Below are 16813 nucleotides of genomic sequence, written 5' to 3' on the forward strand. Positions count from 1 at the left end.
TTAGAACTGACCGCCATCTGAGAACATATCACTGTTATTCATTCTTAAGGTATAGAATACTTATAAATATAAAAGTAACCTTTTAAAAACTGAAACTGTTGAATCTTACTAATCTTAAGCCTGTTCTTTTAGCAATGCTATGTTTAGTAGAAGTATCTATAAACTTATAACTATTCTGTCAGAATAGTTTCTAAATTATATGAAAAATAACACGAGCAAAACGAAAACCATTTTATTAACAAAAATCATAATATAATAGGCATAATAATACATTATCAACATAATGATATATATAACAACTTTTGTTTAATATGATATAATTAATTTTGTAATTCTAAACAATTAACAAAGAAACAACATTATAATAACTTTTTAGATTATTTCCATAAATAATTCAATTGTTCTTCAAAATATTTTAAAGCATATAAACCGCTACTTTACTTGAGTATATATAATCTATCTTATTATAGAAGTATATATCGTATGATGGAAAAAACACCGTCCAGTTGGCTTAGAAATGACGATCATTCCCCATATAATGTTACATATAAAATAACAGCGATCTTCATTTCATAGTCACCACTGACGCGGTTCTATTTCAATCATATTGTAGTTCATGTGTGGATATATAACACTTTATAAAAAATCATAGTTTATCTCTAAATACTATAATATTTATTGTTTTATAAAATTATACCGCGTTTAATAATACCCTTTACGTCTAATTACAATTTTATTATTATTAGCGCGAGCTAAGTAATTAATTATAGAACCAAAAAAATACTCGGAGCTGCTTTTGTAAATTTATTAAAATGCTAATTTGCTACTATTATATTTATAGTAATAATTGGAAGTAAAAAAACATTATTTTGCTTAACATTCCCAGAGGTTCTTTTGATATTATAATAATCCGCTTAGAAGCAAAAATTTACTTTTAAGAAACATACATTTTACTACAGACTTAATAACGTCTTAAATCTCATTTTCAGATATTCTGTGTTTGGTTCAAAGTGTTACAGTTTCACAGCGTTATTCAGTTTCTGAACGGTCGCTTTTGTTCGATATTCGCACAATACCTGACTTCTGAAATATAGCATGCCTTTGTTACGTTTCCTTAAATATAAGCAAAATTATTGCAAAATCTAAAATAAGAACACCAATTTCAAACATTTTAACATTTTTCACATCATATTAAAGGGAAAATATTATAATGATGTTTTATAATACACACTTAAACAAAATAAAATTAATATTAGATAATAATTACAAAATGCGTCTCATAACTCATAAAGTTATGAATATGATATTTTTTATATTTCAAAGTAATAAAAAATAAGCTAAAATATTATATAACCATAAAGAATCTTGTTCTTAAATATTATATTTACTTTAGAAAATATGAAAAAGAATTTGTACCAAACCAAAACCAACCCAAACAAAAAAGAAAATACAGGATGTCTCAATATTCCGTGGACACTACTACGTATTTAAAAAAGTGCATAAAAAGTGCGTAAAAGTGCATCGTTTGTCAGCTAGAGAACATCAAACTTAAAAATTAACACGTTTTTTAGATATTTTAACAACCGTTACTCCGATTTGAATGAGATTTTTGGTGACTTTTTTGCTAAGTGCTTTAACATTTTGCTTTCACAAAAATCAAGAAAAAGTACGGGAAGGACGATAGCTAAGCCCACCCCTACATAAATTTTAATGTAAATATTTTTCAACTCCACCCATGAAGAAGATTTTCTTTTCGTAAAATGATCCCTCTAGTATTTACTACCTTTTTGTCTCTTGTAAATAACGCCACATCCCATAGTTTTTGAGAAAACATTTTTGGAGAATTTATTTTTCCAAAGCAGGCTTACAAAATATACAGGAAGTTTCAATATTCCGTGGACATAAAAGAACTACGTATTTTTTGAATCAAAATATGCACATAGTTTACCTTTATACAAAAGTGCTTCGTTTATCCATTAGAGGGCATCAATAAAAAATAAACCCGAACGTTAATTAATTTAAATCTATTTTTTTTAAGCTTTTTATGAAGCTTAGTATCAAATATAATCTGTGATACTAACTTAAAATTTCATATTTTTACCAACTAGATTATTAGGGCATAATAGATTTTATGCGCCTCCATAGCTTGATGTAACAAAAAACATTTTTTGGGAATCAGCTTTGGAAAAATAATTATTTTGCTCAAAAACTATGCGCGATGTTTTTTTTACAAGAGACAAAAAATGTAGCAAATACTAGAAGGACCATTTTGCAAAAAAAACGATCGTCGGTTGAGTTGGAAAATATTTATACTAAAATTTATGTATGGGTGGGGGTAGTTTTCACCCTTCCCGTACCTTTCTTGATTTTTGTGAAAGTCAAATTTCAGTCGGAATAACGTTTCTTAAAATACATGTAATATGTTCTCTAACGGACAAACGAAGCACTTTTGTATAGAGGTAAATTGGGACCAATGAACTTATTTGATTCCAAAAATACGTAGTAGTCCACGGTCCTATGTCTACGAAATATTGGGACACCCTGTATATGAAACAATCATTTTTTTTATTTTCAATGCAATTGTAAGGATAAATATATTAACAAAACTAAAAGAAATAATAGTGTTAGCTTTACCATTTTGATTTAGTATGCTCGATCAGTTCGATAATTTTATAATGAAAGCAAAATATTCCCCATTTCGTTCGTTATCCTTTACAGCTACATTTAGTCAAATTTTAAAATTTTCTATCCCGCTTATTGGAGAACTAATTTAAGTTCCGAAAAGGGAATTAACTCACTCATTGCCTGAATGACTATTTCAAACAAGTATTTCCAGTAAAATTTCACTAAGATTAAACTAAAACATTTTGTGAATTAGTTCAGTCAATTAAAGATTTTATTTTATTATATTTCAATGTTTTTGTGTAGAATATAAAGTATTAAATTATAAACGTTATTTTCTGTTTTAAATTTACTTTTCAATAAATGGACAAAAACATAGAGTTCTATCTACATATTTTAGTGATATAATTTTACCAAAATATATATCTATATTTATTATAAAATATGTTACATTTACAAACATATCATATTTAAACTTGAAAACGGAGTTTTAATCGTAAGCATAAACATTAATATTTTGACTTTAACAGAGAAATGCAATATTTAATTTAAAAATGTATGCTTTTAGGGTATTATCCATTTAAATTTATAAAATATTCCCCCTAACAGACTGACACCATTTTATCATGGAATAAATTTGAACAAAAATTAAAACCATACTTCCGCTTATCAATCTAGAATTTAATTTAAAGAAGTAGAATAACTTTTTGAAAGTGGGTCTTATATTTCACAGCAATTTTGAGCTGGATTTCAACTCAGCTTTAATATTAATTTTGGAGCGATTTGGCTCAATGTAAATCTTTCTAGTTGAGTGCTATTTGTAATGATATATTATGTGATTTATTTTTGCCAATTTTTTATATCTGTTTTTATTTTGACTTATATGTATAGCTTATTTCTATGTCTTCCGAGTCTTTGCTGATATTTATTGAGTTACGTGGGCCCTGAATCTGAATATATCTGGTCTGAATATCCGGTTACCTAAATATTCTTTAGCTTCGAAATTTGACTATTTTATAAAAAAAACTCTACATTTTATCGTACTATGCCATGAACTAATAGCAACAGTTGTAACAAATTTAAGCATTTGTTAACTGTTACATAATATTTACAAATAACTTGCGTAGTTTGGGTAATGCATTTGCAGGGTTATTCACCTCATCCAATACGGACTATTGTAGCCAAACGATTAGATTTTCACAAATTGTACGTTTTATGTTCGGCCTAGGACTATTAGAGCTACAATTTAAAATTATTTGCAAAAGGTACAGAGCGTCCCAAAACTATCAAATTTCTATTTTTTAAATGGAACACCCTGTATATTACTACATTTTTAGTTTCAACGATTAAAATAAATGTAAATTTGATTAAGATTTACTGGACTTTAATCTTACTTAGGAAGTGACCGAAAACAACTGAATACATCAATGAATCCTAATTTATGTCATATACTAACATACCAAATCTCGTTTTTTTATCTGAAAAAATAAAAAAAAATATCGGGCTGAACCAGTTTTGAGACGCACCCGGTATATATTTCGTACTTTTTTTTATGAAAAATAAAAATAATATTTAAAAATTACTGCTTTTCATTTATTATTTTTATGTGTAACTTGTAATTTAACTTATAGATACATTTTTTACAGACCGCTAACCCCAAGAAGTGTTTTTGTTGTATTAATTAATATAAATATAATAAAATACATTTTTTAATTAGAACAGGATCTGTTAAAGTTTTAATTAAAATGTAAGAATTTAATAGACACACACATATTTTTGTATAATTTTTCATAACATAACATTTTCGCAGTATTTATATTTAGGCGGTAAAAATATAAATGCACCGCCTTGCGGAATATATTATGATGTTGAAAATATATACGCCTTTTTTATTAAAAACCTTAAACTGCTTTATACGATAAGTTTAGGTACAAAATTAATTCTGGCGGTACGCATTTGGTTAATTAGCTGCAACTTTATTTATTTTTGCTCTTTTTAAGAAAATACCAACATATATGAAGATACCAAACCAAAACAACAAACGCCAAAATATATTCCGAGTTTCGATTGGAGAGGTTATATTGGAATATGGCTTAAGGTCAGTATTACACTATCAAATTTCTTTGTCATAGTTTTTATTTTATAAGAATTTGGCAGTGCAATATGTGTGATTTTATAAAATATATATTAACAATGTAAAATTTTTCATCAAATATTTTTTATCAAAGATCTTTGACAAAGAAATTTGATAGTGTTATACTGGCCTAAGTAAAAAATAATATGAAATATTATCAACATAAACAGCTACTTTAGGTAATAGGTGTTCTTTAAAAAAGTACAAAAAGAAATCATGGGAAAGTATATTAAAAAAACTTCTTTAATAGATGCGCGATATTCTAAAAAATGTTTACAGATGATCTTATATGTTTGACAGCAATATTTTTCAAGAAGGTAAGATCGAAATAAATTCGGTCAGTTCTTCAATTACTTCAAAAATATCTTTTTGAAGTAGTTGATGTTTTGGGTTTATACCGAGTCTGAACCGTCCGAAAACAGAAAGTCTATATATTTTAAGTGTTATTATTATTGACTAATTAAAAAAAGTAATAATGTAATTATTATTAACCTTATTATTTTTTTAAGTTGTTTCTTGGGTCTGGTGGCTATGGTTAGATTAAAACAATAGTTATTCGAGGACGTTTCGCATTGAAGAAGCATGACACAATAAATGCGAAACGTCGTCGAAAAACTATTGTTTTAATCTAACCATAGCCACCAGACCCAAGAAACAACTTAAAAAAATATATGTATAAGGCTAAAGAATCACTGTCAATTATTATTAACCTACTATCTTCTTTTTAAGGATAATTCAACTTTAAAACGGGGCATTGGCAGGCGATGGACTAGCTTAAAACAACATCCAAAATTATCAGATTCATCAAATGACACAGGTAAGCTTTTCAAGGCTGTTTTATGATGCACGGTGTTAAACTATTTAAAAGTCATCTAATTATTTCTTATTTTTGAATGGATTTATATCAAACTATGTTATTATTATATACAAAAGTATTTTTACAGCTTTCTCTTAAAACAATAAGAGAACTTTGCTTTTTAAAAATGTCCATAGACCATACTTTTATTGGCATTGGGTCAATCCATAATTTTCCCAATAAACTCGATATATTTGATTAAGTTGCCCATCAAGCAACATTACTGTTACATTAATCAATTAAGGCCGCGTAAACCAACATAACTTATACATTTTTAGATACTAATTCTTTTTATAATAAAATTATATAATAAAAATATTATTGTATAATTTTATTCCCGCAGATTAAGTGAAAAGTTTTGTTCTTAAATATCTACTTTACATATTATAAACGTGTGTTCAAATATTAATCTTGTGGAATATATATCAACATAAAACGAGATGTAATTAACATAATATCATCGTAACAGATATTTTAGAAACGTCTAGGTTTACTTATTTCGCTGAGATTTACGAAAAAGAAATCCTTTGCCTCGGGTATAGATACCGCCACGTTTTGGAAACAGCTCGAACAGAAACAAAATTGAACGAGACAACAGGAAACGCCAAAAAAATCCCTCCACGTTTTTCTCCGCAATTTCACTAGTAGTTTTAAGGCGCTTTTAAGAAATGAAAGTAGGTCGAAACAAACCGAAATAGGTCAAGACAACTGGATCACCCGAAACGCGACAAAGTTAGTGTGTCGTTCTATTCTCCGAAAAGTGTAGAGCCTGTATATATAAATATAATAAATATGAATAACATACTTTAAATATCGGCCATGTTTTTATTACAATTTTAAAATATTTACTTTAGTTTAAATAAGGATATCAGCAAAACTAAAAAAAAATATAGTATTTTCTTTGTATACATTAATTAAGAAATATGTACTACTTTTTACGATACTACTGTACTTGATAACCTGTAAAGATTATTTATTATCAAATTATAACTAAATTACAGTAATTCGAATACCAGTTTTATCGTCGTAACAAATTATAATCCATTTTCCTTAAATTTCATACAAAGTAAAACAATACTGTCTATACACAGCGTTAATGATAGGCCGTAAATATATAGCAAAACAACCCTATTAAGATATGAACGGCGATTTTATGATATAATTTAGGGCGGAAAACAAACGTTTACTACATTAAATTTGCTTTTGTAGCTACTAAGTATCGCCAGATAAACTGTAATTAAAATGGTTGTAAATAATAGCTTTTAAAGTTACAAAGTTGTCATAAAAGATGTTTAAAGCTCGAACTACAAGGTACGGTGTGTTGTGTTGATATGATATTCAATTTTAATCAGAATGTTTCTTTTGATATTATTAAACAAATAGTATAAACGATATATTATCAAGTTATATTAAAAAATGACATTTATTTGCATTTATACATTTAATATTGCAGTAGATTCCCATTTTTAAAAACGTCTATCTGTCACCTAAAGATTTTTCTCTAAAACTCCATAACTCGAAACTGATAACAAATGTACACTTTATCATATGTATATTAATTGTTGCCAACGATGGACATATTCCGCGCCGTGCTGACTATGTGGAATTTAAATTTCCCGCTGGGATTCAGGTGGCAGGTCTGATGTAAAAAATGTCATGTCAATGTCATTTATTTATTTATTTCCTGACATTGTCATTCGTTTTAACACTTTATTTTTTTATTATGAGTTTTTAGTTTAAATAAATAGTGTTGTAATAGTTTAAGCTTAAAAATGTTGACTAGCTGACCTTGCAGTCGAACATTGTTCATTTTAGAACCTCTTTTAGTGCGAAGCGTACAAGATATCTTAATAGCCGTAAAAAACTCATCGCAACTTCATTAGAATATTTTGAACGGGAAAGCGGTAGTAATGGCCCTTTATGTCCCTTAAGTGCTGTTAAGAAGGTGAGTTTTGTTGATGTAGCTAATAATTGTTTATATATTTATAATAAATTTATTTTTGTTTCCTAAAATATTTTGATTAAAAGAAAATATATAAAAGTGGGCAACGCTGTGCCGGTCAAGCGTAATCACGTGAGCGTAATCAACTGTATCTGTTTAAACTAATAAATTAGTGTAATTTTGGTTAATCATTTTTTTGTGACCGATTTTATTCCGTATGAGTTTTTAAAGTAATAATAATAGTCTAATGCCATCACGAGAAAACTCTACATCAAATACTATCGTGTTAAAGAAAAAATCCTTATCTGATGAACAAGTTAAGGTCTTGCTGGTTAATATTTCTAAATGGACCACTTTGATATAATATAATTGCCAGATTTATAATTAAAGTGAAACTATATTTAATTTTAATTCCGAAAATGAAGCAGAAAAATTTGTTTGCTCTTCTCATTTAGTTAGAAAATTCTTTTATCTTTTTAATGACATACTTGTATCTCAATTGCAGTTAACGGGTTTTTCCTTAACATGACAGTGTAGGTTAAAATTACGGGTTGATAATAATAAAATAAATGCAGTTTCTACTGCATTTATTTTATTATTAAGATAAATATTATAATATAAAGATTTGTGTTCACAATAACTGCAGAAGACTTTGTAGAACGACCTTGATGCGATTTAATGTTCACTTGTACAAACCTAATGAAAGATTTGCCATAATTTTAAAGATAAATTTCTTTGCATTACCACATACTAATTTCACTAAAAAAATAATTAAATAACTTTTCAAATATCTAACAAAAATGATGTTACGGTGTATGCAATCTAGTTTATGTGTTTTAATACATAATAAGTCGTAGTTTCGTATGGTATGTTTTTCATGGTTCGAATGGGGATAAAGTCAATTTACTTATTTATTACAGAAATAAAATTTACCGTATTTATAAAATATTTAAAAACTCAAAAGTGATATTTATAGGTTTCTAAACAATGCCAAATATTCAAATAAAAACAATAAAACAATGTCATGTCTATTTTGAGAGCTTTTCCAGCTTCTTTTTTATATATAATAAAGAAAAATATGAGAAAAACGTTTGTGTCTTATATCATTTTTCAAATTTTTTGTCGTATTTTTGGAAACTTCCCAATATCTTGTTATTACAGATACCCAAAGAAAAATGTAAATGTTCCTTCACACGTAAAAAAGGAACAAAGAATTTATGGTATTTGTTTCCAATTTAGTCCGAATAAAATGTCTTTGGCTCGATAGCTTTATGGAAATTTCGTCTCGCATTTTGCGAAGTATAAAAAAAGAAGAATTTCATACGATACATTTCTTGGAAATAATAATAATAAACAACTTTTAATTTATTACACGCTTGTATTTTATTGTAAGTTTCCATATAAATGTAATAATAGAATAAATTCAGGACATTTCCTAACCAATTTACAAACACAATTTTTTTCCTAACCTAACCGAAACATCTTGAAGTATGTCAAGGTAGAATAGCAAAGACGGTTATTCCGTCTTTCTCGTCTAACTTTGTCTTGTCTCGGCTTGTCTCCGATTGTCTCGGCTTATTTTCATTTCTTTTAAAACTTCTTGAAACTACTCGTGAAATTGCGGAGAAGGGAGTGGAGGGATTTTTTTGGCGACTTTTGGTTGTCATCTTGGTTGTCTCGAGGTACTTCTACGACGCGACGTGTCGGTTTACAAAGACAAAGGACTTTTTTCATAAATCTCAGTGAAATAAGTAAACGTAGACGTTTCGAAAGTGTCTGTTGTTACAATGATATTTCTTTAACTACATTTCGTTTTATGTTGATATATATTCGACAAGATTCTATATAGATAAAATAATAATAATTATGAATATTGCCTATACCTTTATGGCGAGTTCACATTTCTTCAAAATTAATTATTTTTTTTTTTCTTCTTTATTTTCAAAAAATAAAATAATTACCATACATTACCCATAAAGAAATATTTAAGTAAACTCGATCAAAAAAATATGTTGTATCACTAAATATCAATTCGTTTAAATATTAGTGTGTCTTGGCCATGTTAAAATGGAAAAGAACATAAAAATTTATAGCTTTTAACATAATCATGTATGATACATACATTTATAGTTAATTCATTTGCACACGGAATATTTTTATTTAATTTTAAGTAACCAGATTTCTGGTTATTTATTTTATCAGACATAACTTGTGTGAATATTTAAGTTTATTTAAGTTAGTTATTTAAGTTTTTGGCTTTAAGTTTCATTTTAATCAATTTTAAATTTTATGTCACTTATTTTATTTAAAATAACACGGTTAAATCCAATTGTTTGTCTCTCATTGCAGGATATAAATTATCGGTACAAATTATCTATTCAAATTGGAAATATGTATGTGCGTTATTCAATCTTTTATAAATTAATTCTCTGTTTACGTTAGAGCCGGCTACACCACTAGTTTGTGATTGTGATTTAGATTGTCTATTGTATAGTTAAATTTATATAGATTCACTCTATTGTAATCTAAATCACCGACGGAACATTTAATTTATATAAACATATTTTTTTTATATTTGAATTTATAACTAATTATGTTACACAAATTGTATATTATGCTAGGTAATAAATCTGAAGTGCCGATTACAAACAAAATTGTTTTATTTAAAGATATGTAACAATACTTAGATTGAACTAAATTATAATAACAAAAATATAAATAAATGGTAAAGTACAGCAAAAGTATGTAACTGATATTGTAACACAAGGTTAATATTAAGCGTAAGGTGATTACGGTAACGTAAAATTAACTTTTCTTCCCCTAAACTCCTTTGTACAGGATTTATTAAATTGTTAATAAATTGAATTAATACGGATAAAATTTAGTGAAAATGAAAGATTGTACTGACTATAACGTGAGATAATATTAATTAAAATGTTTGTTGGATTATGGCACATTAAATATTTTAATAAATAATTAAACCGGTATTGATTAAATATATGCAATGAATAATAAATACATTATATTAATTATGTATTTTGTTATTCGCATGATTAAAAAATTATTTATTTATATACGATGCTAAAATCAAATAAATTAGCTATTTTAATATATTCAATGCATTAGCAATGATTGTAGTTAGATAATGCTATATAAATAATTTGCAAATTTAATTTAATTTAATTCTATGTATTTTTCTTTATTTTCTACAAATTAGTGAAACAATTAGTTTTTACTTTTCGCTCTTCATCTTCTATCATTATTAAGGCATGGTAAAAATGCAAGTAGCATATTTTGCATTTTTTGTTTGGTTTAAAAGAAAATGCACCTTTTTTCAATGAAAGAGAGAGTTATGCCTTTTTTCTTAAAAATTGTATTATATTTACCCGGGCAGGTAATTATGTACATCGTAAATACCTAAACATTTTGGCGACAATGATAGGTGTGTGTAGTCCAGTCTGTCCGACAGTGAGAGGTAAATTTACATTAATTTTTCCGTTTTGCCGACGCCAGACCGTCCATATCCAGTATACGCAGGGGCCGTTATTCAGAGGTATACATATTAAGAAAATCGAATTGTAAAATTTAGTGAAAATAAAATTGTCCAATACTATAGGTGTCCCTTATATGAAGGTGTCCGAAAATAGAGGTTTTACTGCCTTTCTTGTTTTAATTTACACATATTTTAACACATAAAAATGATCAAAAATAGGGCGCATCACAAACGTAAACAATGCATAAATAGTTTTAAAAATTGTACAAAAAATAAGTTCTTTTTAACATACATCATTTCATCTATTGCATTTATTTTTACACTATTTGGTTCATACATAGAAATAAAAAATATTTATGAATATACACACAGACGGAGAATTTGCTTTCAAGAAAACTTTAAAGCCATAGTTCAGTAATACGTAACACTTCCTTTGAGATGCGAGCTGTTAAAATACAGGAAAAAGCCGTAACTCCGTAAAAATTACGTGAAGCGAATACTAGGAAAAGCCTTGGCTTTATTTATCCATATCCCTGAATAAAACGCAAGTCTTTACAGATTTTAAAATATATAAACATATTTCCGCCAAAAGATTTTATTGTAACACCAAATTATTCTGATAATAATCCAAAATACACAAAAACCATGAAAAAGTTAGTCTAATTTAAAAAGTTAATATAAAAATACATAGACCAGAACACATCAATCACTTGTTCTTATAAGTATACCAGGGTACATGATAGAGAAAATTATTTAAAAATTTATCTCTGGAAATATATGTATATTAATAAGTTATATAGTTTGCGATATTTTAGTTTACTACTACAAAGTTCCCCATTATAATTCAATATTATTATAATACTAAAGTCAAGTACTACTTTTATTATCTAGTTTCTAATACTAGATAAATAGATTTTGAAAAAAAACCGAAATAATATAATCAACATATAAACAAACTATAATACAGTTCATACCAAATAAACTTTTGGTCAAGTAATTAACAGCGCTTTCAGATGGACCGGACTGTCCGCGACGGACCGTCCACGACTTCGAGCAAGTACCTTATATGAACAATTTTACATGGGCGCGTATACTCCGTCCAGCTGATTTCGTCCGACGGCTATCTTGAAAAATTACGACGGACGGTCCGCTCTATATGAAAGCGCTGTAAGCTTGACCGGCACAGCGTTGCTCACCTTTATATATTTTCTTTTAATCAAAATATTTTAGGAAACAAAAATAAATTAATTATAAATATATAAACAGTTATTATTTACATTAACAAAACTCACCTTCTTAACAGCACTTTAGGGATATAAACGGCCATTACTACTGCTTTCCCGTTCGAAATATTATAATAAAGTTGCAGTGAGTTATTACGGTTATCTTGTACACTTCGCACAAAAAGAGGTTCTAAAAAGAACAATGTTTGACTGCAAGATTTGCTGGCAAACATTTTTAAGCTTAAAGTATCACAATATGTTATTATTTAAACCAAAAACTCGTTATACAGAACCAAAGTGTCAAAACAAATGACAATGTCAGGAAATAAATAAATAAATGCGGCAACTTGACAATTTTCACTGCAGAGCTACCACCTGAATCCCCAGCGCGAAATTTAAATTCCAAATAGTCGGCACGGCGCCGTATATGTCAATGGTTGGCAACAATGAATTTAAAAATTGCGCCCTCAATTACGTAACCAAAAGTTTAATTAATATCAAATATAGACATATTGCACCAATGCTACGACATATGACACTAATATTATTATTAATTTGAGTACTAGTATTATTTTAGTTATAACTGATATTTTCTCTATGAGTATCTCTTTAACTATTATCTTACTCTTCCTAATAAGAGATATTTTAATAATAACTTTAATAAGTTAACACATACAGATTATAGAGAAAATAGCAAATCCACCAAAATTAGATCTCCAATAGTTATTTTTCATAATAAATAATTATATTATTAGGTATTTGTATACTTATTCAAATCTTTACATATATTACTAATTCCTAAAATATACCAACTTAAAAAAATTATTATTTTTTTAGGTACAGGGACTACGACACCTCTCTCAACTCCATCTTCCACCGCTAACACCAGTCCGTTTCCCGGTAGCGTTGGAGGAGAACATACCAAGAAAAGTAATTGGCAAGTTATTGAACACTTCGGATCTAAAGAAAAAGGAAGTTTGTCCTCCAGTTTAATTGCTGTAAGTCTAGACAATATTAACAATATCAACAATATTTTATTCTAAATATAATAATTTTCACTCAAGAAAATATGTAAAAAACCAACAGCCTGTACAATAAAAAAACTAAAATTATAAATTCTTAAACGCAAGAAGAAAAGTTTTTGAAAAAATTAAAATATATTTTTTAGTGTTATAAATCCGATGATTATTATAATTATTTTATTTGGGGTATAAATTAGGCATTTCAGAAAAATTCAGTTTAAACAAGAAGTTTTGCAAATTAAATTAAATTTTCAGTATTTAAGAATATTAAAGTAATATTCCAGCACTCAAAAAAACATTATCAAAATTCGGTTTAAACAAAAAGTTTTGCAAAAATTAAACTATTTCAGTATTCAAGAATATTAAAATAATGTTCCATCGCACATTATTAAATTTAAGCTTCAGAACATTAAACATACAAACTAATATTTTTCGAACGAAAAATTAACGTTTGAAATACATCTATACGGTAATCGCAATACATATTCCGATGCACGTCATTAATCATATCAAAATTGACACTAAAGCCTATAAACCTGACTAAATAAAATTTTGCCAAAAACGTTTAAATTTATTGTATAATTTAAGATACCGAGCAGCTCTTCATTTTATCTTAAAGTGCAAAAGACTGTAACAGATATTTTATTTAGATTAAAGCTGCAAAAATTATTTTGAACCCTTTTTTATTTAAGTTGTCGTTTATTACTTGACAACACAAAACATCCACCTTTAGAACTTTTTCTTTAATGGCCATAAGCGGGAGTAAAAGACCAACCGCCCGAACAAATACTAGAGGTGCCACGGGTCATCAAATGGTGTAAAAATTGCGAAAATTTAATCATCTAATTTTGACACAAGGGGTCGCGCTTAGCTTTTTCAATTTTAACTCGGTATTCATTGTTTTTAAACTATATTATTAGACTTTGTTGAATTTTGTGAATGTATAAATGTTTTCTTAGTATAAAGTTGCATTAAAGTAATTTAAATTATATTACATACATATTTAAGATTCAAATATTATGACATATATGTCAGTTGCCGTCTTGATAAAAAGTTAGTTATTGTCAAAAGTACTTAAAATCATGTTAAAATATTAAAATTTAGAAGTTATAATTAGATATTTTATATTTTTTCAACAACAAATACATAATAGTACAGCGTAACGTTGATATGCAGGTCCAAAACAAAAAGTGCCGTTATATTTTTCAGTTTTCGTTGTCAGCCGCGGAAGTTTCAGTGATTTTAGTGTTGTCGGATATTTTTCTTTGTGAAATAGAAATATTGCGTTTAGATTGCAAAACTAAAAGTGGAAGTTTTATTGCAATGTAAGTAAGCGTTTGTCCATTTTATATTTCACTTTTTTCATACCTACGACAAATATACATATATTGAAATTTTATAATTCGTTTTATTTAAGAAATGTTAGAAAACAAGCTTGTAATCCTGTAATTGACATAATTGTTATGTAATATATTCCATTTAAATGTAATATATTACTTTTCGATTAAAAAAATGTAAATTTAAAAAATATATTAAAAATATATACAGGCATTAATTGAAATTTTTTGAGTGCGAACAAACACGAGAGGCGCTTTATTATTTACTTTCATTTCTTAACATGACAGACGAAGTTCTAAAGGGGATGTTTTGTGCTTGACAATTATCATAATGTCAGTCATTATTTTGTATAATATCGTATTGTTGTTGAATCTTTGGGAGTAATTCTCGTTTTTTTGCCGATTTTCTTAGTCTTTTTTAAAAATTGTACTTTTAACACAAATAGTTCTTTTAAGAACTAAATTTTCCAGTTTTTGTATTGCATTTCTTGAAATTGTATGTTGAAAATATGCCGAAGCATTTAAACAGTCGAAGCAAAAAGCTTTTAGTTTTCCTGATAAACTATTTTGAACGAATAGGTGACAATAAAGGTTCTTTAATACCCTTGACTGCATCGGAGAAGTTTTGGTAAGCACATTATACCACTTTAAAAGTTGTTTCTACTTATTTCGATTTGTAGCGAGTAGCTGCTGCCTTAAATTTAAATATTTCTACTGTGAGTGTTAGTGACTATTGTTAACAAATAAATTAATTACTAGAATATTAGTTATTAAATTAAAAATCATTAAAAAATGATATAAGAAAATAATATAATAATAAATATTATTTCCCAATTTTACATTTAGATTCATCTCATAAATCCATCATAATCTGGCAGCGCTGTCGCTATCGCTTGTCACTTAAAGTTGATCACGTGCATCGGAAATAGTTCGGCGGATTACTTTACATCCAAAAATTTGCTATGGACTGAAATTTAAAATGTTATTTTTTTTTTAATTAAAAATGTCAAAAGTTGACATATGAAATGTCATTTTATTCACTGTCATTTTCTATCATATAAAATTAAAAAAAAATACTGAAGTTACTATTTAATAATAAAAACTAGTAGTCATTTCCTCTGAAAGAGAAAGCGACCGAAAGTAATTGAATACGTCAATCAATCCCGATTTATGTCTTATACTAATAAACTAAATTTCGTTTTTTTAACTAGTAAAAAATAAAAAAAGTTATGAGGGTGAGACACTTTTTAAAAACATCCGGTATAGAGCATAAAGTGTCAGCAAACCCGAGTATGCAAAGGTGCTTCAAAACCAGTTTCGATAGAACATTTGCTTTTATTTTTTTCGAACTGGACAATAGGACGGAGAACACAATGCGATTATTATCCGCCAAAAAGCACACTAGTATTGTATTTCACACTCTTGCTGCACTGCGGATAGCTGAAATCATTGTTAGTGTTTTTGGATTTATCCTCCTACATTACGTTTTTACTACAGTATTTTATTGCTTTTTTATTTGACGAGTTTCTAACAAAACTGTTAAGGCCTGTTACTTTTTGTAGTAGTATACAGAAAGACCATTTTCGCTGTTTGTATTTAGAAGTGACATACCTATACATATATCGAAATAACGTCCCCTTACGGGCAACTTGGGAGACACAAAAAAAGTAATTTTAGTTACTTTCTGAAAAACATAAGTGTTCTTTTAGAGAACTTTTCATGGGGGACAATTCCTACAAACAAATAAATACATAGATATATAACAGTATTTTGTTTTATTTTATATATATAGATATGTAGAGAGAATTTTAAAATCAACCTACAAAATGATATTAAAATTGTGTATCATTTAAAAAAAAATTAAATAGGTCAATTTATACGAAGCATAAAGGCTTATAATTAGAAAATTTTTCATTAATTAATAATAATTTTGTTGATAATACAACGTGCAAGTAATGTGATATGTATATTTGTCACCATTCTATATTTGGATTACACATCACAGAGTAAGTTTGAAAAAATTACTTGTATTGAAACTTATACAATAATGAAAATTATATTTATATTTCATAGTGTGTGCTGTGTTTATATTAAACAATGAATATATTATCGACATATATAAAATAATAATCAAAATGGTGTGTTATATTTTACTTTTACATTAAGTAAAATCAAATCATGGAT

At 27.3% G+C, this 16813-nt stretch overlaps 1 protein-coding gene across 1 annotated transcript in view; it reads left to right on the forward strand.

Moving 5' to 3' along the window:
• The window catches only part of LOC115883289 (adenylate cyclase type 6-like), a 171493-nt gene that overhangs the window by 11817 nt on the left and 142863 nt on the right, over positions 1 to 16813 (forward strand). The window contains 2 exon segments of the mRNA XM_030901619.1: positions 5486 to 5573; positions 13108 to 13268. Coding sequence (XP_030757479.1) covers positions 5486 to 5573; positions 13108 to 13268 — 249 coding nt within the window.

The sequence above is a fragment of the Sitophilus oryzae genome, unplaced genomic scaffold, assembly GCF_002938485.1.
Source record: "Sitophilus oryzae breed Bouriz unplaced genomic scaffold, Soryzae_2.0 scaffold_1869_pilon_pilon, whole genome shotgun sequence".
Lineage (NCBI taxonomy): Eukaryota > Metazoa > Arthropoda > Insecta > Coleoptera > Curculionidae > Sitophilus > Sitophilus oryzae.